General features: G+C 42.4%; 1 protein-coding gene across 5 annotated transcripts in view; it reads left to right on the top strand.

Moving 5' to 3' along the window:
* Positions 1-24,834, top strand: part of THSD7B (thrombospondin type 1 domain containing 7B) — a 427,787-nt gene that overhangs the window by 222,302 nt on the left and 180,651 nt on the right. For all 5 annotated transcript variants that reach the window (XM_064155654.1, XM_064155664.1, XM_064155685.1 and 2 more), the window contains exons 9-11: positions 9,750-9,941; positions 14,217-14,451; positions 17,454-17,569. In XM_064155654.1, the coding sequence (XP_064011724.1) occupies positions 9,750-9,941; positions 14,217-14,451; positions 17,454-17,569 (543 nt within the window). The remainder of the gene's footprint in view (positions 1-9,749; positions 9,942-14,216; positions 14,452-17,453; positions 17,570-24,834) is intronic.

The following is a 24,834-nucleotide window of genomic DNA, read 5'->3' as shown; positions in this document are numbered from 1 at the left end:
CTAAATTGCTGACTTGCTTTGGGAATATCACTTGAATAACAGTCTGTCATAGTCTTTTGATGGCTATGAGGTGTGTCATTCTTAAAAGTAGCACAATCAGAACAAAAGTCATAATAATCAAACCAGTAGCTGTAAAAGCATTGCGTTTTTACACACGTGCACACATAGGTGTTCTTTTTTTGAGGGGTAACTCACCGTGTGAGAGCATGGCCTCTTCTCCCAGGCAACCAGCAACAGAACAAGGGGACACAGTCTCAAGTTGTGCCAGGGTAGGTATAGGCTGGATGTTAGGAAGAAGTTCTTCACAGAGAGAGTGATTTCCCATTGGAATGGGCTGCCCAGGGAGGTGGTGGAGGCACCGTCCCTGGGGGTCTTCAAGAAAAGACTGGGTGAGGCACTTAGTGCCATGGTCTAGTTGATTGGATAGGGCTGGGTGCTAGGTTGGACTGGATGATCTTGGAGGTCTCTTCCAACCTGGTTGATTCTATGATTCTATGATTACTGTAGGTTGCACTTTGTAATATTGCCCTTAAAAGTTGGGGTTCTTTCAGTTTTTAAAGTGAAAATGACACTTTAGGTCTGCAAAAATGGAATGTTTAGAAATTTATGGCTGGGATGCAGTGGGAATAAAATGCCACTTTCTTTATTTTTAAATTAAAATGCTTGAATTCCTCCACTGAAATTGTTCTGCCTCACTGCACAGATAGCTAAGTTGAAGTGGACTCTACACTGCTGGAATAAGTCTACTTATAATTGTTGGGGTTTTTCTTAAAGTTCTGGGAAAATGGTATGTTTTGTATCTGAATACATTTGACTTACTTGTGTAATTGTTTCCTACAGTAGTTTGTTCTGATTAGCATTTGGAACAAAGCAGCCCAGAGAAGAAAATAGAGGGACACCTGTTTCAATTATACTACAGCACCGATTTCAACAATAAATCTTAATTGTAATCAGTTTTGATCAACCCACCTGGGTTCATTCCCTCACTTACAGCAAGGAGGGGTAACAGAGGGGAAAAGTGTGAAGAGAGAAAGGAAAAAAATCCAGAGCACTAATAGGGAGATTGTGCTTAGTTCTTATACTCTGTGTTTTCAGATTGCCATGCCTTGTTAATTATTAGGAGCAGGAGCCTGACTTTCTGTGCTCTTCTCTGGAAATACTGTAAACCCATGTTTACTTCCAGCTGCCACGTGAACTGTTGCTTTTAATTCAGGAGGTGTTGTGCAAACAACCACGATGTGGAATTAATTCTGCTTTTACGCCCAAGCCCAGCAGGCGAATGTGCAGCAAATTCCTTTAAATGACTACTTGTCTTTCTGTGTGGGATAGGAAATATGTTGGAGCCAATCTCTTCTGTAGGAAACCTCATGCAACTGTACTATTATTATTGTTTTTAACCTTGAGACTGGTAGCTGATGTATAACACTCCATAGAGATGTACCAGGATGTTCTCAGCAGCCTTGGCAGCTGCTTGCTGATGTGCCTCCCTCTGTGCTTGCTTTCTTGGAGCTTCCTTAGAGTCACAAATATATTTTCTTATGAGCATTTACATAAACAGAGAAAACAGTTGTGTATAAACAGTCCAAACTGCAGTAGATGGTGTATGGAAAAGAAAAAGATACTTTTTCATATCTTCATTGTATTTTTCTCATAACCTCTGCAACGACCACCTGGACATAGGTAAGGGACAAAATTTTTCCCCAGTGATGGAGAAATTTGGGCAAGCCTTGTGAATTATGGGGATTCCGTATTTCCAGACATGCTGTTTGTTTTTCACAGTTGTTTTCATTCCCTCTGTGTATATATTTACACTTTTGTCACTTTACTTTCCTTTTTGCCTTATTCTCCTAAGTTTTTATTCCCTTTTTTTCTTTGCTGTGGATTATGTAGTTAAAAATGTTCTTCCTTGATCTAATGTGTTATTTTTTGTAGTTGCATTTTAAGTTTTTTGACTCAAATCCTCAATGATTGTCTTATCTGTTTTGGTTTTGGTTTGCTTTTTTTTTTCCTGAGCATGATCCTGCTTGTGTTTATTTCCTCTTTTCCATTGTGAATGGCTTGTTCTTCTTCAGCGCTTCATCTTTTTTCATGATAGATCTTCACCTCCATTTGTCTTCATTGCTATTGCATTCCTCTTCTCTGCTGTGGGGCTCTGATAATAGTGATGGACCACTGCAATTAAATTTATTCCATACGCCACTGCTTTCCTTGACAAACTGACACTGCTCTTCTCCAACGCTCTTACCTGTTGACTGCATTAAGGAAAGTCAACCAGGAGCCAGGGATTTCAGTGAAGTGTGACATTGGTCTCCCGGTGACAACTGAGCATGGCAAGCGCTGGATGCTTTAAGGCCTCTCTAACACTGGCGGTGCTGAAACGCGTTTAAAATCATTATAAGATTTTTTTTCCCCCTGTTGTTGTTTGATTGTTATGGCTTTTAAATGCAGCATTTTTGTTAACTGATGAGATGCCTAGGCCAAGATATTGTCAGCAGACAGCTTTCTCTGAATGCAATTGCCGTTAGCAAACTGGCATACAGTCAATAGGAATGCTTCTGAATTTACTGCTGCCTGTTGACATCTTACTCTGTTACAGGCAAGTATTTAATCAAAGTTTATTGTCATTCTTTTCTGAGATTTAAGTGGGACATAAAATTTTATGGTACGTATAGTATTTTAGATGACAGCTTCATTATTTCCACTGAATAATTTGAAATGCTACAAGGGGAAATATTGATGTCAGACTGGTAATTGTCATTAAATATGCAGCATTTTTGCAGCAGGCATTTGTGCAAAAAAAAAAATACATTTCCTGAACTTCTAGAATCATAGAATCAACCAGGTTGGAAGAGACCTCCAAGCTCATCCAGTCCAACCTAGCACCTAGCCCTATCCAGTCAACTAGACCATGGCACTAAGTGTCTCATCCAGTCTTTTCTTGAAGACCCCCAGGGACGGTGCCTCCACCACCTCCCTGGGCAGCCCATTCCAATGCCAATCACTCTCTCTGTGAAGAACTTCTTCCTAATATCCAGCCTATACCTACCCTGGCACAACTTGAGACTGTGTCCCCTTGTTCTATTGCTGGTTACCTGGGAGAAGAGGTCAACCCCCACCTGGCTACAATGCCTCTTCAGGTAGTTCTGGGTAGCAAGGCAGAATAGTCTGAAGTGTAGCTCCTTCATCTTGAGTCATTCTGCAGCGTGGAGGTTGCTCGTATCTCCACACAGGCATACAAACCTGAAATCTGCAAAGGAATTTTCCAGATGTTCCTTTTACAGAATCACAGAATTCCTTAGATTAGAAAAGACCTTTAAGATCATCGCGTCCAATCATTAGTTTCACGCTGACAAGTCATTGACTAAACCAAATCCCTCAGCTCTTCTAAGCACTATGAATTGCTATGGTTGGAAAAGACCACCAGGATCATCCAGTCCAACGTTCATCCCAGCATCCTTAATCACTAGACCATAGCCTCGAGCACCACATCCCCTCTTTTTTTAAACCCCTCCAGGGATGGTGACTCCACCACCTCCGTGAGCAGCCTGTTCCAGTGCCTCACCACCTGCTCAGTAAAGAACTTCCTCTCAACATCCAACCTAAACCTCCCGTCATGCAACTTGAGGCCATTTCTTCTTGTCTTATCATTAGTAATTCAGAAGAGCCCAGCTCCAGCCTCACTAGAACCTCCTTTAGGAAGTTGTAGAGGGGTGGTATAGTGGTGAATTTAAACAGTGAGAGGTGGTATAGCGTTGAATGCCAAAGGAAGGATATTCAGTTTGTTATTGAGTTGATCTTTCTGTTCAGGCTGCCTGGTGGGATTTGTATTTTTGCTCCTTTAGTCTTATCCTGTCCAGTGGACATTTGCCTTTTCTAGAGCCAGGAGGCATGTCTGTGGCAGGAGTAATTAAACTGTGTCATAGGAGATAGGTACACAGGTCACTGGGAAGAACAAAACTAATACACCAGAGCTTCAAGGCATTATGTAAAATAGACAGATGCAATTAAACATTGAAGTGGTCCAGAATGGACCATCTCTGTTGATTCAATGCCTCACCACAGAGTGTGTTATTCAGGGATGTAAGAGTGTCTTCTCCTTCTGGAGTGGAAAAGACAATAAGAAAATTGTTGAATTGCTGGGAAAACCTAGCACGTTAGTTCAAGGTGGATCTTATGTTGTTCCTTATTTTGTTTCCCTTGTTTGGAAGAATTTAACTTGCTTTTAGGTGAATCAAAAATTCCACTCAAAATTGCACTTCTCCATGTAGATTCTTTGTTGCTTTGCTCAAGATTTCAAATCAGGGACTGAAGTGTTAGCTAATGATCGACCTTATTAGCAAATATTATATGCTGATTTTTTTCTTCTGTAAATATTACACTGTGACATTGGAAGAAAATGGAATAAATCTTTCCTGTTATCTGACAAATATATCCTGGGTATTTAACTTTAACCACTATACTAGTAAAGTACAACAAGTTAAAAACAGGTCATTAGAGTTGGTCAGGATGCTTGCAATAAAACATTTTGAATAGAAAACTGTAATATTATTCTTAATTAAAACTTGGTTTTTTTTTAGTTGTTTTGTTTTGGTTTTAGAAAAGCATGCTTCAGCAAAGCTGAGAGGAAAAGCTGTGCTTAAGACATGAAATAAATGATTGCAATTCCTTTGGTGAGCACTTTGCTGGCTTTCTCAATACCCTCGAGTGGATCCCATCCGGCCCCATAGCCTTGTGTGTGCAAAGATTAGAGAAATACTTAGATTGTTCCGAGTAACTGAGATAAGAATTAAACCTTCAAGGTACTGGGTGGACAATTTGGAAGCACTGGAGAATTTCATATTCCTTATAAATCTGTGACAATGCACAAAGTACACTTCAGATGTATCCTGTACTAGTATTTTTCATGGAAAATGAAAGCTTATTACCTCCCTTTGTAGCATAGAGCGGTTTTCTGAGAATTCTCTGCCAGGCAGCTGGTACAGAAGAACATTTCCCCTTCCTCAGTAGTACAAGCCAGTAATTAAACCTGAACACAGTGAACAGAGCTATAAAGTAAATCAAAGTGAGTGTTGAATTGTACCTTCATGCACCGGGTGGTAAACTCTCTCTAACAAAACGCAAAGGTTCCTTTCTTTGCCGAGGAACCGTGAATTGCAGCCTCTTGTTTGCAGCAATACTGTTGCTGTCGCCTGCTGTAAATCCAGCCTGAAAGGAAATTGCACAGGGAAGAAGCTGGAAGCACATTTTATTCCTTTGCCTCCTTTCCCCACAGGGTGGTCCACTTGAAAATCTGTGGCACCTGGGCTTATAGGTGGAGGAAGACTTGATGATCTTGAAGGTCTTCTCCATCTATAGGGATTCTGTGAAGCCACCCTAAAGGAGACCCAGCTGTTAAACTGTCTGCTGAGTGGGTGACTTGGACTTGGCAAAGATACAGAATCAGACGGTGGTAAGGGTTGGAAGGGACTTCTGGAGATTGTCTCGTCCAACTCGTCTGCTAAAGCAGCTTCACCTAGAGCAGGTTGCACAGGATTGTGTCTGGACAATTAAATCAGTGGAAAGGCACTCCTGGCTTCCAACCAATAGGGTTTTCTCAGGTAGTTACATGTCTAGCACAGCCTGATTGGTGGAAAAATTGAGCTAAATCTGCAATTGGTGAGCTTTAGGGCACTCCGTTGCCCGAAGTCCATATATAATGAAGATAAGGTCTCGCAGGGATGGAGTGGAGGAGTGAGGGACATGCTTGCAGACCAAGTGTCCATCTCCTCTGTTCTCACTGAGAAACCTGCCACCGACTGTTTGCGTGCTTCTTTGTGAGTGCCAGTGATGGGAGATGAGCACAGATATTTTGCTCTACTTCACCAAAGCAAATAATCTCTTGATACTACTGTGCCATTGACTCCTAAAATCATGCCTGGCCAGGATCTCCTTATGTTATCTACTGCCAGACAGACAAGCTGTCAAAATGTCACTAGGCATTTTGACACTAAAAGGACTCAAGAAGGCAGCTGGAATAAGCTGGTTTATGTGGTGGTTGGGGTTTTTTTTAACATTTTCTCTCTAAAGATATTTCTCAGCATTATGGGAACATCCACTGCAGCAGTGGTCATAATGGGCTAGTTGCAGTGAATGATGGATTAAGCTTGGTTTGCAGGGGTGCCAAGCACAGTACAGGAGGATGGTGAACGGTCTATAAGGTGGTTGATGGTCTCCATTTTCTAATGAACAGGCTATAAATCGCAGTTGCAAAGCCTGGGCATATTGAGCCTTTCCTGATGAGCACAGGTGCATGCAGGGGAAAGGGAATATAAAAAGAAAGTATTTTTAAGCATGTGCTTCAGTCTGATTGCCTGCTAGATTCTCCCTTACTTCTCATGATATGCTTGAAAAGTTTTATTTGTGCCTCGAGGGCGATGAGCCTGTCTTCATTTAGGGATGCAACCACAGACAATGCCACCAAGCTATTGACAGCTTTATGTGCTCCTGCTAGCGCCTGCCTCTCTTATTTACTCACTCATCGAAGTGTTGTCTTGCAGAAGCAGTATGTTTTTTTTACCCTCTTCGTTATAATTGTATCCTGGGCCACCTTGTTACAGAGCCTGCTCTTGTAGTGTGAGGTGAAAGAGCCAATTGCTGCCATTATAAATTTTAATATATTTTTTTCCCCTACATATAATTGAGCTCAGTTATTATGTTTGTTTTTTTTTTTCCTGGGTTCATAATTAAAAAAACCTCAAAGGAGAGTTTTGTAACTATCTTCAGGGCAAAATGTTCGGTGTGAGCTTGTTGTTTATAAACAGGTAAACCTGAGCTTCTAGAAATTTTGGATTTTGTGGTTGAAAGTTCTTGAGGGGTTGTGATGGTTTGGGTGTTACCCCCCTACATTTGTGGAAATCACCCATACTAGACTCAGCTGGCTCTGGAAATTGAATGAAGCTTATTATTTACAGCTAGCACAATATACAAGCAGCTATTTACAGTATATACAGTTATAGACAGACGGATACAAGGTAATACAGGAACACAACTCCCCTCCCAGAAACCTGAGTCCCCAGGAGGGGCTCTCAACCACCCCTGCACCTTCTCCCTGCCCCTCTCAACCTTACCCCAGTCCCAAGGAAGAATGGAGGTTTGGCCACGGGGTTAGGAAGCAAAGTGGATTAGTCAAATGGCAGCGAGGGGTGAGGTTAGAAGAGAGATGCAGCTCCAAGCTTGCCAGCAGCAGAAGTGGTTATCTATGTTTTCATTTCTTATTCTTAGACATCTCAGCAAGCCTATGAGTGAAGTAGACATGACCATTGTTTCCCTTTCACAGCCTGTGATCTAGTCCTCCTCACCAAGACATTCTAGCTAGGCTCAAACTAGCACAGGGGTTTAGAAGCATTCAACAAGAGAACAGTGTAACAAAGTAGGGCAACAAGGCTCACAAAGGGCCTTACCATGGGTTCAAGACCAGATGTCTTAACCATAGAGAAGTCTTCCAGGGACTAAATAGCCCAGGAGGTGGACACCAGAAAAATGTTATCTTTTGTTATTCTATCCCATCCCTTCCCTGCATAAACTGACTGCATAGTCAGTTTTGGCCCCTTTCTCCTTTTTCCTTGCTCCCAGCTGGCCCCTACCTCTTGTGGGGGAGGTTGGTGGCCTGCTTCAGCCTTGGCAGAGCTAATTTTTACTGCCTCATTTGGGCCTGGGTAGGGAGCTATGGAGGTGGTGGTGGTGGGCACGGAGGGCTGAGGTTGAGACCTGGTTGTGGGAGAGGATTTGGCCTGATGGTATTGTGAGGCTGAGTGTGAGTTCATGCATTTTGTACGGTTTTGTACTGTTTTATATAGTTGCGAATAACTTCCATTTAAATTTCCACTTCTTTCTAATCCCATGTGAAGCATTTTCTCCTGCTCCTTTGGGGAAGGGTGAAAGAGTATCTGTCTGCTCCCTGAAATCCGTGGCAGGCTAGAAGTGCATGGCCTGTGAGGAGCGCCTGAGGGCTCTGGGGTTGTTCAGTCTGGAGAAGAGAAGGGCGACGAGGCTGGGGAGAGGCCTTGAGCACAGCCCTACGAGGAGAGGCTGAGGGAGCTGGGATTGGTTAGCCTGGAGAAGAGGAGGCTCAGGGGTGACCTTATTGCTGTCTACAACTACCTGAGGGGTGGTTGTGGCCAGGAGGAGGTTGCTCTCTTCTCTCAGGTGGCCAGCACCAGAACGAGAGGACACAGCCTCAGGCTGCGCCAGGGGAAATTTAGGCTGGAGGTGAGGAGAAAGTTCTTCACTGAGAGAGTCATTGGACACTGGAATGGGCTGCCCGGGGAGGTGGTGGAGTCGCTGTCCCTGGAGCTGTTCAAGGCAGGATTGGACGTGGCACTTGGTGCCATGGTCTGGCCTTGAGCTCTGTGGAGGGTTGGACTTGATGATCTGTGAGGTCTCTTCCAACCCTGATGATACTGTGATACTGTGAGAGAAGACTGAGGGGAGACCTCATCATTCTCTGTGAGTACCTGAAGGGAGGTTGGAGCAAGGAGGGGGCCAGGCTCTTCTCCTTGGTGTCAAGAGGCTGGACTAGAGGAAATGGTTACAAGCTGCTTCAGGGGAGGTTCAAGCTGGATGTTAGGAAGTATTTCTTCATAGAAAGGGTTATCAAACATTGCAAAGGTCTGCCCAGGGCAGCGGTGGAGTCAGAGTCACTGAAGAGGTTTAGGTCTTGTTTGGACCTTTTGCTTAGGGACTTGGCTTAGTGTTGCCCCTTCAGCACTGGGTCAGGGCTCGGACTGGATGATTTTCAAGGTCTCTTCCAGCTGGATGTATTCTGTGAAGGTCAGTCTTGTCGTTCATTGCTGGTAAGACCTTGGGTGTAATTCAGTAGCTAAGGAGTTACACTGTAGGTGTTTTATGAATTAAAATGCCTTGTAAATTCGATGTAATTTCTAAAATTACTAGACACCTCCTTTGTTATCTCAGAAATACAATTATATGCTGGTTTGCTTTTTCAAAACAATACTCTACATGACGTCCCTCTTGCATGCTTTGTTTTGCTGCTCATCCTGCTAGCTGTTTGTTTAGCTGATAGTTTTTTTCCCCACCACCCTCAATATCCTACCTACTTGTTGAAAAGGGTTTTGGAAAGATGCTTCTCCTCCGGAGGTACGCTTTGATCTGAGTCCCTTGGTTTCTCTCCAACACAAAGTGTTTGTTCTATGGATGGCACTGGTCCAGCTGATCCATTAGTGTTTATCTCCTAGTTTTGGAGAGAAGCAGTCAGAAATGGTATGTGGTTACTTCTGGTGAGATTTCAGGAGGACCAAAACATCTATTGGACACTTCTCTGACCTGCAGGCAGTAGAAAAATGTATTCTGTGGGCATCTGCACAATTTTCATGGTGGGAGAAGAGGTTCTGAGGGTGGAGATTGCTGGAAAGCACAGAGCAATTATAATGAGAATTGATGATAATTGATATTGCAGCTTTTTATTGATTTTAATTATCCCATTCCTTGTGCCTGCTTGCTTTATAAAGTGGACTGCAGCCAAGCTGTCACACACAAAGCTTGAAATGCATTCTTTCCTTTTTTGCAGGAATACAGAAGTTAATTGTTTAAGTGTTGTACTTTGAAGCCTGAAGCCTAACCCTATTTTTTCTTTTGTAGTGTATTCCTCAATGGCAGGTGGACTTTGGTCACGTTAATGTTTCTTGTAGACTGTGGATATTGAACCAAGCTGAGCCTCCCCTCCATGTCTTGTCTTGGTTTGTTTGCTCCAGGTGAGGAAGTGCCACATCACCTCTGTCCAGGGGTGCCCCATCCTGAAGTCGCGGCTTGTGAAATCCCTTGTGCAACAGACTGTGTGATCAGTGAGTGGTCCCCATGGTCCCCGTGTACCCACACATGCTCCACTAAAAATGCTGAGGGCAGTCAAAGCAGGAGTAGGTCTATCTTGGCCCTTCCAGCTGAGGGTGAGTGGTAAACATTTTTTGATTAACTGCTGCTTGTTTGTTTAATGTGTTAACTTGCATTCCTCAGGCAAACTGTGTTTAGATCAGAGCCAATCCCAATACTGGAGCAGTGAGGAATAATACTTAATGCTGGTCTCTACATCATGCCTGGCAAGTAAAATATCTTTATGGGCTTTGGTTAATGCCTGTGTCACTTAGAGAAGATCTGTCACAGTTCAACATTATTTACTTCAGCTATGAATTCTTGTCAATTGAAGGCCAGTCTAGGGGTGAATTTACTTCGGGAGAGCTACATCCTATACTAATGAAATTGCTGCATGACACAAACTCATCACCCAAGTGTCTTTATGTAGGAACATATTGATACCAATTTAGAAAACAGCAGTGAGCTGTGAAAAATGAGTAAACAGAAAAGGACCTGTTTGTGTTATTAATGCAGACCTGGAGTGTATTGACCTTGTTTTTCTATTGAACTAAGTAAATAGCTTTTGATGAACATATATAATTTCCTCTGGATCTTCATCACATATCTGGATTTTTACACACCAACATCAGTGATACAATCACTTGCACAAACTATTTTGAATCAGAACTGCAGTTTTCCAACTGTCATTCATCATATGGTAATTCTTTTATATGTTGGTTTATCACACAGGATTTGAAAGGTATCTCATCAAGTGCATAAAAATTCATAAACCCTATACAGGTCTAACAGACTAAAGCCTTGTTGACACGATAAGAATATCTCCTGTTGTCAGTACTAAGTGCAGCTAATACAGCAGCAAAACACTTTTAGATGCAAATCTAGTGTAGGGCAAGCTCTGTTAAGTGCTCTTTTGTAAATTGTCATTAAACCCACCCATTGTTTCTGGGGCGAGGTAAGGACTTGGTCTTGCAAGCCCTTACTTGTGCAAATGGTCTGTATTCGCATAAGCATCCTTATAGGCACTTGGAGAAGATTGGAACCCTTCAGGATTAAACCTGCTCTGTAATTATCAATTGAATAATAACTACTGCTAAAAAAGTCTATGGGGTAGGGAGCAATCAGAATGGGGTGAAAAAAAAATCAGTTTCATCTTTTCCATGGAAAGTAACAGGCTGCAAATAACAAATAAACAAGGAATTATGGAAGTGAAGTGCTGAAGAAGTGGATTACTGGTCATCTCAACCTGAAATACACTAAACTAAAACTGATGTGCTGTGAGCTGAACACTTGACATTTCTGGGGAAAGAATAATCAACTGTTAAAATCAAATGTCCCAATTTTTGGTGTATGCTTTAGCAATGAAGGTATGCACCTGCCTATCTGTGTGTGAATAAACTGGTTGATCTGAACTTGTGGAGATTGGAAGAGACTGTGATACTGGTATCACTGCAATACTAAGGCAGTGTTGTTACCTGCTTTCTCCTAGCACATACCAAGCTCACAGCTGGGTCACCAACTTGTACAGAGCTCTAATATTTTTGCAAGGGACGTTTTGTTTGACCTCTGTCAAGCGAGGCAACGTTATCTGTGGCTGAGTACTTCTGAATGCCATCTCACAAACTAACTTCATAGCAAACCCTTGAGTTATTTTCCCAAGCTGTTCCCCAGCTCCCAGAGTACGATAACCAGGAAGCTGTTTATGAAAGTACAGGGTCTTGGTTTAAAACAGGTTTTAAAAGGTATTTCTTTACTCAGCAAACTTCTGAAACATGGTGCAAGAGTAGGTCGTTGAGGCAGAGGGCCTCATCAGGTTTAGAATGGATGAGAAGGATGAACACCAGATACATAAGAAGTCTGTAAATGGCTAGGCAGAGGTGTGCTGTTCTGCTTTCCCTGTACAAAAGTTGTCAGTGAGCTGCAGAAAGTGGCCAGACTCTTGTGCTCTTGTGTTTTTGATGAACTGCATCTTTTTCTTGTGGTTCTGCAGACCATGTGCTCTTCCTTATTATCATCAGTTAAAACTGCCTCCTTATTAATCTCTCTTCTTTAGGAGAGCTTCCTCACCATAAATATTCTAATTTTTTCCCTGGGAAACTCAAACTTCAAGCTAGATTTTTTTTTTTAGGTGGTTTGGTTTTGGTTTTTTTGTTTCTGTTTTTTTTTTTTACCTAATGGACTGGGCATTTTGCCATTTCCTTGCTACATGTACTCAGGAGAACAATAACTGGTCTGTGTTTTTTCTGCCAAGTCAAAATCTTCAGGAAGTCATTTACCTGGGGCATTTTGTGATTCTGTGGTTTTCTGCTCCATCATAATACTACTGAGAGACCGAACACTGTGGGACAGTCCATTCTCATGAAAAGATGAACACTAATGTGACATAATTACCCAAATCAGCATGCTAAGAAATTTCTCTTTCTTTTCTCAGTTCTATTCATTGTAGCCATTTGAAGTCAAACCTTATTTGAGAAGGCTTAGTCCTGCAAGGCTAGAGGGATTCTTTCAAGAAGCCATACATCTTCATCTCCTAGAGTTTTTCCATAGCAGGATGTAAAGGTGCTCTGAACCATGTGGTATCTGACCCCAGCACTTCAATTCTTTCAAAACCTGCAACACTTTGCCCACGTCCCAACTTGCCAGATTCTCTCTCCTGAAAGAGAATTATTTTGATTTTAGTCATATTTATGTCTTTCTTCCTAAAATGATGGTGCTTACTGTTAAATTTCGCTGCATTACTCTTTGCTTTTGAGCTCTGAACATCTGTTGCTTTTATGGGATAAATTCAGGCTGTTGGCTAGAGCGTTAAAGCTTCTGGGGAGGCTGTTCAAGTTCCTGCACTTTGTGGGTTTATTGCCAGTTGTTGACAAACTTCAGCAGCTTAGCAAAATCTTTGGACACCAGTTTGAAGGATTTTGCTTCAGAAAAGCAAAACCTTCGTGCTCAAAATTTACCTTTCAAGTTTCCCCTTCTTTGATTTGCAGATGTGGGTATCATGTGGTACATTCCTCCGTCAGTACAGTTCAGCACCCTCTACAGCTCAGCCCTGTAAGGAAACATGTGAAAAGAGTATTAGAAAGAGATATTCCTCCTTGGGAAATTAGCAAGGAGAACGAACATAAAAATAACGTTTAATTTGTCTCTAAATCTAATTGCATGTTTGCTGAGTGATACTGGCATTTAAATGGAATTAACTTGGCTGTGTGTAGGAGTATCAATAAGGTAACTCAAAAATATACTTCGCCTATTTCTGTTTCAATTATGCATTGGAATACAATTTTATGCAAGGCTAGTTTAATGAGGAAACAATATTTTAGAAGGTTGTTTTTGCAGCCATAAAGGTCAATAGCTTTATTTAAGTATTTATTTATTTATTTGTTCATTTATTAATGGGGGGGAAAGATAAGATATTAAGGATATCTAAGGTTTTTATGTGTTTTTCCACATCTACCTTTTGTTTGGGGTCACATGTGGCTGGGTTGGAGGGCAGAAGGGCTCTGCAGCGGGACCTTGACCGCCTGGACAGATGGGCAGAGTCCAGTGGGATGGCATTCAATAGCTCCAAGTGCAGGGTGCTGCACTTTGGCCACAACAACCCCATGCAGAGATACAGGCTGGGGTCGGAGTGGCTGGAGAGCAGCCAGACAGAGAGGGATCTGGGGGTGCTGATTGATACCCGCCTGAACATGAGCCAGCAGTGTGCCCAGGTGGCCAAGAGAGCCAATGGCATCCTGGCCTGCATCAGGAACAGTGTGGTCAGCAGGAGCAGGGAGGTCATTCTGCCCCTGTACTCTGCACTGGTTAGACCACACCTTGAGTGCTGTGTTCAGTTCTGGGCCCCCAAGTTTAGGAGGGACATTGAGATGCTTGAGCGTGTCCAGAGAAGGGCGACGAGGCTGGGGAGAGGCCTTGAGCACAGCCCTACGAGGAGAGACTGAGGGAGCTGGGATTGGTTAGCCTGGAGAAGAGGAGGCTCAGGGGTGACCTTATTGCTGTCTACAACTACCTGAGGGGTGGCTGTGGCCAGGAGGAGGTTGCTCTCTTCTCTCAGGTGGCCAGCACCAGAACGAGAGGACACAGCCTCAAGCTACGTCAGAGTAAATTTAGGCTGGAGGTGAGGAGAAAGTTCTTCACTGAGAGAGTCATTGGACACTGGAATGGGCTGCCCGGGGAGGTGGTGGAGTCGCCATGCCTGGGGCTGTTCAAGGCAGGATTGGACGTGGCACTTGGTGCCATGGTCTAGCCTTGAGAATTGTGGTAAAGGGTTGGACTTGATGATCTGTGAGGTCTCTTCCAACCTTGTTGATACTGTGATGCTGTGATAAATATGTTACTATCTTGTCTCTTTGCAGGGGGCAAAGCCTGTCCCCCTGACCGAGCCCTACAGGAGCACCGTGCCTGTAATGATCATCCATGTGTGCATTTCTTCTGGGAGACTTCTCCATGGAGCTCTTGCTCTGAAGATGCTCTGGTAACTGCGCTCAACAGAACCCTTAATTGGAGTGGAGAAGCCTCTTGTGGAGTAGGCATACAGACGAGGAAGGTCTTCTGCATGAAGAGCACTTCTGGCCAGGTCACACCTAAAAGGTATTTAAAGAAAGGTTATTAGTGATTATTTGTAGATACAACAGATGGCATATGAAGGCAGTTTTCAGCTAATGCCTGGAATCTGCAGCCTTGAAAAGAGTTTTGTTTTGGGACTAATTCTCCAGCTACTACTCCGTCACTGCTCCGAAAGGGATGCTAATCTGTAACCAAAATAAATAGCTAGCCCATTTTTAATTTTCTGTGTAAATCCAAGCAAAATGCATTGTTTTAGTGCTGTAGTTCTTTGTGCTGCAGCTCCTCTGTTATTCTAATTTACAGTTTCCTGCAAATATTTTTCCTGAAGGACAGATGTGAGGAAAATATAAAATACATCTGAACATAGTGTTCATCAATATGTTATTAACAATGCTCCAATAAAATAGAAAAAGGAAATAGGATTTGCATTATATTTACACCACAATAAGGCAGAACCATATGTGTGATCTATATCATTCAGTTGATTTATGTAGCTTCTGTAATGTGATACAAGCACAACAAAATTATGTATTCTGCAGTGCAAATATTCTGAATTTGCTTTTGCTTTACTAAATGAGGAAAATAAGTATCACAGATGTTTTCCCCAATATCAAAAAATCAAGACATTGCTAATTATTTTTTGCACTGTTAATGAGTCTAGAGACTTAGAACCAAGTTCCGTTTCTTATTGTAGCTCTTGAAACAGTCCTGCTTGTATAAGCTGGCTGTGTTAATTTCAGTAAATTAAAATTCTTGAGGTTAATGAGATTAAAGGAGAGAAATTTAGTGTTGATTTATACCTATGATACATTGATATGCTGCAACTTTACCTAATTAAATGTATTGTTTATAGAGCTGTATAATGTCTATAATAGTTCTTTGTCCCCTCCGCTTTTGGGATGGAGTAAGGGGAAGTGGAACCAAAGTGGGTAAGTAAATACTTAGGTGAAGTATGTGAAGGGAAAGCAGTGTTCAAGTGGTGGAAAAATCCTGCCCTGAAGAAGAGATTTGTGTACTGGGAACTTTGGAAGGGGTCTTTCCTTGTCTTTGGCATGGCATCTTCTGTGCCACAGCATTCCTTGTTTAATGGATGGTCTGCTGAGTCCTTTAAAGGACTTACTGACCTTGCTTCTTTTGCTGCTGTGCTAGGGTATTGTTCTTACAGTGGTAAGCATCTTAAAAATAAAAGCTTTAGACCACTAGAAGTCTTCAGGAAGATGGTTCTAAGTGACTGAATGAAACCTCTGTGTTTAAGAACGAAATATGGTTCCTGCCCAGGTGGGTCCAGACTGACCTAGTACTGGGGTGGAGCTGGTGCCAGCTGTGGCTGTTTGTTTTATGTTTGAGTTGATGAAAACTGACCCACTGTAATGTTGGATTTACAGCTGCTATGGTGAAAGTCTACCATTAATATGACTTCAGAAATGGGATAAGCCATGTGAATAAAATAACCTCTGTGTGTCAGCCTACCTGTATTTTTTGTGTTCTTCATTTTCCCTTATTTCATTCAGAAAAGCAACACTCTCTAAAGAAGGTGCAAGGCACAAAAAGACAAATGAATTTTTTTGCAGGAAAAAAAATACTACAGTGTCTTCTGTTAGATAACAGAAATCTCCCCTCTAGGATAATGAAGCTTAAGGAGAAGACATGTCTCTCTGTATTACTTCTCTTTTAAATCATACCTCTAAGTATTGTGTTACTATCTCACTAACAGAATCATGACTTGAAGATTTATTTTCTTTCCTGTTAGGGTTTTGTGGCATATCCCTGTTTCACGTGATGTGATTTATTGTTGCATGCATCACTAAGTATTTTTGAGTCATTTTTCTCACAGCAATTAGTGAAAATTAGAAAAGAATAATTCTCTTGCTTTTCACTCACTTAAAATGCAAAATCTGCCTGATTCCAGAAATTGGTCACTTTTTCACCCTTTGAGCTGTGATGTGTTAACTGTCTGTGTCTGAAACTTTCAGTAGAGTATGCACAATATATTTTTCATTTAGGAGTTAAAAGTTAAAATACATCACAGAGCTCTTCTTAAATAGCAATCAAGGCTTCAAAGATCACTTTATGCTATTTTTGTGCTTTCTAGGAGTTGAAAGTGGTGGAATATCACATCAGTCCTTAGACACAACACTTTTATAAGTGTTTTGCAGTTACGAGTGGTTTGACTAATCTGAGGGGTGGTTCTCCTCTTCTACTCTGCCCTGGTGAGGCCACACGTGGAATATTGTGTCCAGTTTCCAGCTCCTCAGTAAAAGAGGGACAGGGATATGCTGGAGAGAGCCCAATAGAGAGCTATGAGGATGACTGTGGGCCTGGAACATCTCTCCTATGAAGAGGGACTGAGAGAAATGGTCCTGTTTAATCATGAGAGAAGGCTAAGCAGGATCTTATCAATGTCTATAAATACCTGAGGGATGAGCATCAAGAGGAAGGTGCTGGTCTCTTTTTTGTGGTGCCCAGTTATAGGACATGGAACAACATGCATAAACTGGAACATGAGAAGTTCCCCTCAACATGAGAGGCTTTATCATGAGTGTACTGGACCACTGGAGCAGTCTGCCCAGAGAAGTTGTGGAGTCTCCTTCTCTGGAGGCTTTCAAAACCTTCCTGGATGCATTTCTGTGTAGACTGCCCTAGGTGAATCCTGCTTTGGCAGGGGGATTGGACTCAATGACTACTTTATAAACATAACTACTCGCTTTCAGAGGTAATAAATATGAGTGTTTCACTTCAGTGAGCCTTGTATTTTAGGTGTCTGAGACAGACATATATTTAGCCTGCAGTCACCAAGACAGGCTCCACATTTATTTCATTATTACTCCTTTTTTAATATTTGAAGTGTACTAAATTCAGTTGGGTTACATGAGTGCAAAAGAGAATTAAAATGAGGCATTCTGTGACCAGCAGTGATATCTTTGGTATGGCAGTACATTCACAGCCCTGTGAGAGTCTCAGGAGTCAGACATATCCCCAGAGTTTTAATTATTTATTGTATTTTGTCTTTGGTTTTGGATCAATAGGTGTCCAGAGTCCATCAGACCCGAGACTGTGCGTCCATGTCTCCTCCTCTGCAAGAAAGACTGCGTTGTTACTCCTTTCAGTGAGTGGACTCGCTGTCCAACAGCATGTCAGCCTGGTAAGCCTTTAGGAAGAGGTCAAAGTCCTGGGGCAAAATTGTAGAATTGGCCTAGAAATGTGTGGTAGTTGTAGTTCAAGTCAGTCCAATAATTTTTAGGGCATCATCTGAATACGTTTTGGCCTTGGGATGTTGTTAACACTGACGTTGTTGGAAGAGATGGGATCCCTGTGATCAGATTTGGATACCTAAGTTCTCTTTACCTGGAATAAATTGCTCCTGTGCTTCCTTCTCTAATTATGGGACTGAATCTGCCGTGAGAAAAAAGGCTGAGAGAGCTGGGTCAGTATAGCCTGAAAAGGAGGAGACCGAGGGAGGATCTGTTTGATGCTTGTCAATAGCTAAAGGGCAAGAGACAGGAGGATGGAGCCAGACACAACTCAGTGGTATCCAGTGACAGGACAAGGGGCATATGAAGTTCCACATCAATGTAACAAAAAATTCTTCACTTTGAGGATGGCAGAGCCCTGGAACAAGCTACCCAAAGAGGTTGTAGACTCTGTCTCTGGAGGCATTCAAAACCTGCCTGGATCTATTCCCATGTGATTTCCTCTGGGTGATTCTGCTCTAGCAAGGGGTTGGACTAGATGAGGCACCCTCCAACCCCTACTACTTTGTGATTCTGCCTTCCAAGTCAGAAGTCACACAGACACACAGTATCACACAGTATCATCAGGGTTGGAAGAGACCTCACAGATCATCAAGTCCAACCCTTTACCACAGAGCTCAAGGCTAGACCATGGCACCAAGTGCCACGTCCAATCCTGCCTTGAACAGCTCCAGGGACGGTGACTCCACCACCTCCCCGGGCAGCCCATTCCAGTGTCTAATGACTCTCAGTGAAGAACTTTCTCCTCACCTCCAGCCTAAATCTCCCCTGGCACAGCCTGAGGCTGTGTCCTCTCGTTCTGGTGCTGGCCACCTGAGAGAAGAGAGCAACCTCCTCCTGGCCACAACCACCCCTCAGGTAGTTGTAGACAGCAATAAGATCACCCCTGAGCCTCCTCTTCTCCAGGCTAACCAATCCCAGCTCCCTCAGCCTCTCCTCGTAGGGCTGTGCTCAAGGCCTCTCCCCAGCCTCGTCGCTCTTCTCTGGACACGCTCAAGCATCTCAATGTCCCTCCTAAACTGGGGGGCCCAGAACTGGAAGTCCAATGTCCCAGTGTTGTATGGCTATACATGAAAACGCTACATTATGTGAAATTCATTTCTCTTGACCAACCTAATTATATAGGTGCATTTTTGTACCTATGTGCAGTGGTAGAAATAACTCTTTAGCCTCATGGGTTTCCAAAGATTGTACATTTCTTTGATCTAGTTGATTAGCTTTTGGACACTGTGTATCGAAGCTCTTTTCTAATGATCTAGAGCTGGGTTTTGTGACAAATTTGCTTGTTTCATTAATTGTTCAGATGAAAGCCTTCTCAGCTATCAGAATGCTTCATTATTGTTGGTGTTTTCCTTGTCCTTCAAAGATTCTTCACTAGGTGCTCTAGCATAGTCCTTGTTAGATTTTACAGGAAAATGAGTTGCTTTCTAAAACAGTGAATCCTGTTTTAATTAGCAATTTATTTTTAGACTTTAAACGAGCTGCCTATGAAGAAGCAGAATAAATTACCTGGTAAATTACTTTGTTTATTAAATAATAGTCTACAATTAAAATGAGAAGAAATTAATTATTTAACCTGCTTGGCAATGGTTTCATTTTAATATAATTCTAAATTAAAACTTCTTCGATGGGGGAGTTTACTTTTTTGCTGAATCTGTTACCGATATGGCTGCATTGCAAGGTCAAAGTTTTGGGTTTGTTTTAATTTACTTTGCGTTGCACAGTTAAAACCTCAGCACGATAATGAAATTTTGTAAGCCACTATACATAGAATCATAGAATCAACCAGGTTGGAAGAGACCTCCAAGATCACCCAGTCCAACCTAGCACCCAGCCCTAACCAATCAACTAGACCATGGCACTAAGTGCCTCAGCCAGGCTTTTCTTGAAGACCCCCAGGGACGGTGACTCCACCACCTCCCTGGGCAGCCCATTCCAATGCCAATCACTCTCTCTGTGAAGAAGTTCTTCCTAATATCCAGCCTATACCTACCCTGGCACAACTTGAGACTGTGTCCCCTTGTTCTATTGCTGGTTACCTGGGAGAAGAGGCCACCCCCCACCTGGCTACAATGCCCCTTCAGGTAGTTGTAGACAGTAATAAGATCACCCCTGAGCCAAGTTTGGGGCTTTTTTTTAACAGGAATGTTGTATTTAGTGAAAACAATATACAGATGGTGAATTACTAAGCAGATCAAGCAGGAGCAGGTATTGCCTGGCAGATTTAAAATTAAATGTGTGCTAGCATAAGATCAAAGCTTAGACAAACATGTAATCACTAAATCAACTTTACACACAACTTCACCAGTTAAGCTGTTTGTAGTTTATATGAGAATATGCATCCAAGTTTACTGCCTAACAATAAAAAAGCTGACATTTTCCCTACATTTAAATGTCATCAGACAACTGGCTGTCTTCTGGCGAACGATTGTCTCATACCTCACAAGTGCAGGCAGCAGTGAACTTAGGGCAATAACAGATGGACGGGAAACATAATTCACAGAAGAAGTGCAATTGAATCCAAACACCTGTTGGTGAGGCAGGAACAGGGAGGTGGTTGCAAGTTATTGATTCTCTGCCATTTCAGATACTTAAAGGTGACGACTGTCTGCCGCAGTCTTCTGTAATAGGTCTGTTTTAGTGGGTCTTTGAGGATGAATCGAAGCAAGAATCAAAGAATCAATATGGAGTTTCAGAATCTGAAATGGTTTGAATGAGCAGCATGTAGATTTTCCTGTCACCTGCTTTCCTGGTGGCCAGAGTGTCCTGGAGAGCTAACTGCTTGGTGTGGTCTCTGGTTTCTCAGCATAGATTTCAAGTGGGTTGATTAAAAAAGAGGCAACTACTAGCAATAATTAACATTTTCCATCTTCCTCCTGAAATCAGTACCTGTAAGTACCTCTCCTCTTCTGGGCATTGGTTGTCAAGGATGCAGTTTAGAAATTTCACTGCTGCTTAATTGTCTAAACAAGTTTACAGACCCGATGGAACCCTGAGCAAGCTGATCTAGTTGGGGATGTCTCTGCTTACTGCAGAGAGGTTGAACTAGATGACCTTTGAAGATCCCTTCCGACCCAATGTACTCCATGATTCTATAAATTTTAGATAGTAACTGTCCTATTTATTTCCCAATGTCTTAAATAGGATTTGAAATGAGATGGGGTGAAAGTTGATCAAATATGCCATGATAAGAAATTTCAGTGACCTCTATTGTGTGTCAGCTGCCAGGGATCTGCCACTTCCAGTTCTCATAAACAAGCCAGAGCTGGTCAAAGACTCATCCATTCAAAAGCTCCTATCAGCACAAAAATGCTAGAGACAGCTCTGATTTTTTTTTGACTGAAATCTCAGAGACTCTGTCATTGTTTGTGTGCTTAGAGCAGGCTCTACCTTCCCCTCTAGTCATGAACAAAGAGTGTGAATCTGGACGGTTCCTGTAAAAGCTGGACCAGATATAGCACACTCTGCCGTAGAATCATAGAATCAACCAGATTGGAAGAGACCTCCAAGATCATCCAGTCCAACCTAGCACCCAGCCCTGTCCAGTCAACCAGACCATGGCACTAAGTGCCTCAGCCAGGCTTTTCTTGAACAGCTCCAGCGACGGTGCCTCCACCACCTCCCTGGGCAGCCCATTCCAATGTCAATCACTCTCCCTGGCAAGAACTTCCTCCTAACATCCAGCCTATACTTTCCCCGGCACAACTTGAGACTGTGTCCCCTTGTTCTATTGCTGGTTGCCTGGGAGAAGAGGCCACCCCCCACCTGGCTACAATGCCCCTTCAGGTAGTTGTAGACAGCAATGAGGTCACCACTGAATCAACAGGTATTTTGTACCTCACCTGAGAATGACAATACACCTTTCTGAGCCCTGGCAGGGTACTGTCATGGGGTTCAAATGAAGAAGGTAAGATGAAGGGAGGAACGGGAAGAGTGGACTTATAGGAGTCATGTGAATCTGTGTGTAAGGAGAGGAGGCTGATATGCCTGAAATTCTCAAACAGCCTTATCTGAGTTGCAAAGTCAATGATATAGAATGGTCCTAAGATCCTGAGGCTTGATTTTTGTCAGAAGGGCGAGGTGTCATAGCCATGCTTGAAATCAGCTGAAGTTCAGCTTTAAAAGGACAATCCTACATAATGCTAATACACTGGAAAATCAGGCTATAGCAATTTTAAATGAGATATAAAAATTATGTTCATTAACATTTGTAAGAAATGCTGTAGAAAAGCCAATGAGGAAATTCAATTTGGAAAATGGGGTTTGAGTAATGTGCAATAAATGTTGAGGATAATTTAGTTTCTTGAGGTGAAGAAAATTACTGAGGGAAGCTCATTTAGATTTGGTACCGATTAATAGAAAGGAAATGGCTAAAATTTTAATGGTAGTAGGTAATTTGAATGAAAATCATCCCAAAGTGATAGAGTTCATGATTCTTAGAAGAAGGGAAGGATGGCAATATCAGCAAGACATTTTTAAACCAGACAAACTTCAACAAACTGAGATAATTGGCAGCTACACTTCTTGGGACCGTGTTCTGTTCAGAAAGCTACCGATAAAAAGTGTACAAAGGGCTGAAGCTCTGCTGGAGTCTACTTTCTGTCCTAAAACTATCACAATAGGAAGCAGTAGCACAGGCAAACAAGGCACATGTAGGTCTGTATATGACTTGCATGTTCAAGGTCCAAACCATGAAGACACAACAGTGATCACAGCTACATAAGTTCTTTTTTTAATCTTTCCTCATCGTGAGAGTTGCTTAAAATTTTGTTTCCTTTTTGCTTTTCAGATTGTTTTAAAAGCAAGAAATCAGTATGTAAATTAAGCTATGGGAAGATATTAGATAAGAGTATCTGAAGGGAGCCTACAAAAAGGCTGGGGAGGGACTTTTTAGGGTATCAGGTAGTGACATGACTAGGGGAATGGAGCAAAGCTGGAGGTGGGTAGGTTCAGAGTGGACATGAGGAGGAAGTTGTTCAGCATGAGAGTGGTGAGAGCCTGGAATGAGTTGCCCAGGGAGGTGGTTGAGGCCCCATGCCTGGCGATGTTTAAGGCCAGGCTGGCTGAGGCTGTGGCCAGCCTGATATAGGGTAGGGTGTCCCTGCCCATGGCATGGAGGTTGGAACTAGATGATCCTTGTGGTCCCTTCCAACCCTGCCTGATTCTATGTAAATATAGGCTAAAAGTAAAGGGAAACTGAATCAAATTTACCTTCTTTACTTTCTGATAAATAAGGGAAACACAACATGGCCCATGTGCAATTGTTGCCATTGTTTCCTGTCTGCAGCCAGGAGAGGAGTGGGCTAAAGAATAAGTATTTCCATAAGTTAGATGTTCACATGCCAGCAGGGATGTTTGAGTAGAGAAGGAAGTTACAAAATAATGCCAGGGCATCTAGTACCTGTCTTCTGGGTGAGAAATGAAGTCCTAAAGAACTAACTAAAAGAGTAATACTGTGACAAACCTAACCAATCAGCACCCAGCAGCCAAAAAAGAGTCAGGGAAATTGTAGAGCACTCATCCTAGCTTCCTTATGTAGAAAAACACAAGAAGTTATTACCCAAGATGTAAACATTGCAAGAATCAGATTCTAATGAACTGACCAGTGTGGATTTATGGAGAAAAAATCGTGCCCAATAAATTTAATGTCCTTCTTTAGTGTAGCTGCTGTCGTTAAGCAAAGTGTAGATTTTTGACACATTAAACTTCTGGCAGGAAGCTAAGGAACAGTGACTTGAATTAAATCACTGTTAAATGGGTACTTAGCTGCTTTAAAAACCTCACAATGCATATCACTCTGAAAAGAGTCTGTCTCTGTCTCCTTTAATGTCAGCCTTCAGGTATTGATACACGTTGGCAGAGTCATAGAATGTTTTGGGTTGGAAGGGACATTCATATGTCATCAAGTTCAGCCTTCCTGCAGTGGGGGATTAACGGAGCCCTGTCCAACACTGATAAGATCCTATGAGCCTTCTCCTCTGCAGGTTGAAGAGTCCTAGCTCTTCTCATTTTCTTTCTTTAAGACCAGATGCTTCGGTCCCTAAACAACATTTGTGGCCATCCATTGGACTCACGTTGCCCATGTTCTTTGTCCCTTTGGCACCCCCAGAATGGTACATGGCACTTGGTTGTCTCACCACTGTTGACTAAATGGATTACTGCCCTTAACCTGCTGGTGGTAGTCTTCCTAAAGCAGACCATGGTGCTGTGGCCCTTCTTTGCTGCAAGTGTGCATTATTGCCTCATGGTCAGCTTGTCCATCAGGACGCCCACATCCTTCTCCATTGCTGCTTCCAGTCATTTGGCTGTATTCATGATCAAACGGGAACATGAGCTGGATTTTAAGTCTCTCTGTGAGGCTTTGCAAGCACTGAATCAGGTATCTGAATGGAGACCGTAGGAAGCTGTAGAGCTGCCCCAGGTAGCAGCTGTTAAAGAAGCAGAAGGTGGATCACCCTAAATGTGCTTCTGCCTCAGGGTAGCAGCTGGGGTGAGCAACCTTCTGCCAGGTCCAAAGTCCCTTTGAAGTGCTATCACAGTGACAGCAGATGTGAGGGAAGGCTTGTATAACTTCTTATTTTTAGAGCCAAACTTTTCCACTGGATCTGTGCTTGCACTTTGTGTTCGTAGTGTGATGTTTTGTTGTTTTCCTTCTACTCTAATTCACTGTAATCTTGTTACTGCTGTAATAGCTTATCTTGAGCTTTTTAAGTGCACTTTTAAGTGTGCCAATTTGCACACCACTTTCCTGTCTTGGATACATTTGATGAAGTCCACTGTTAAGGGATGTTTTCCTGGTCTGGAATCTTTGATGGGAGTTTTGCTGAGATCTCGACAGTTTTCTAATGCCATGCAGAGTGGTTAAACCAGCTCTAGATTTGTACTTACCACTTATGCAGTCAAGGTTTCCAATTGGTTTAGCTCTAGAGATCTATAAATAAATCTCATTTCTGGTTGTTTTTTTTTGTATGCTATATTCTGTGCTGTACATTTTGTGAGCTGTGATTCTAGGTAAATTGATCTCACACTGACTCAGGTTAAGTAGAGAGTTAGCCTCTGTTGGTTGCAATGGTTTTCCTATCAGAAAGTTATCATCTATAATTTCTAGACCCATAAAGATGAGTTAGTGGTTGCAACCTGAGACCACCAGAAACAA

The sequence above is a fragment of the Pogoniulus pusillus genome, chromosome 2 (genome assembly GCF_015220805.1).
Source record: "Pogoniulus pusillus isolate bPogPus1 chromosome 2, bPogPus1.pri, whole genome shotgun sequence".
Lineage (NCBI taxonomy): Eukaryota > Metazoa > Chordata > Aves > Piciformes > Lybiidae > Pogoniulus > Pogoniulus pusillus.
The sequence above is the reverse complement of the archived record's forward strand: the minus strand, read 5'-3'. Positions and strand labels throughout refer to the sequence as shown.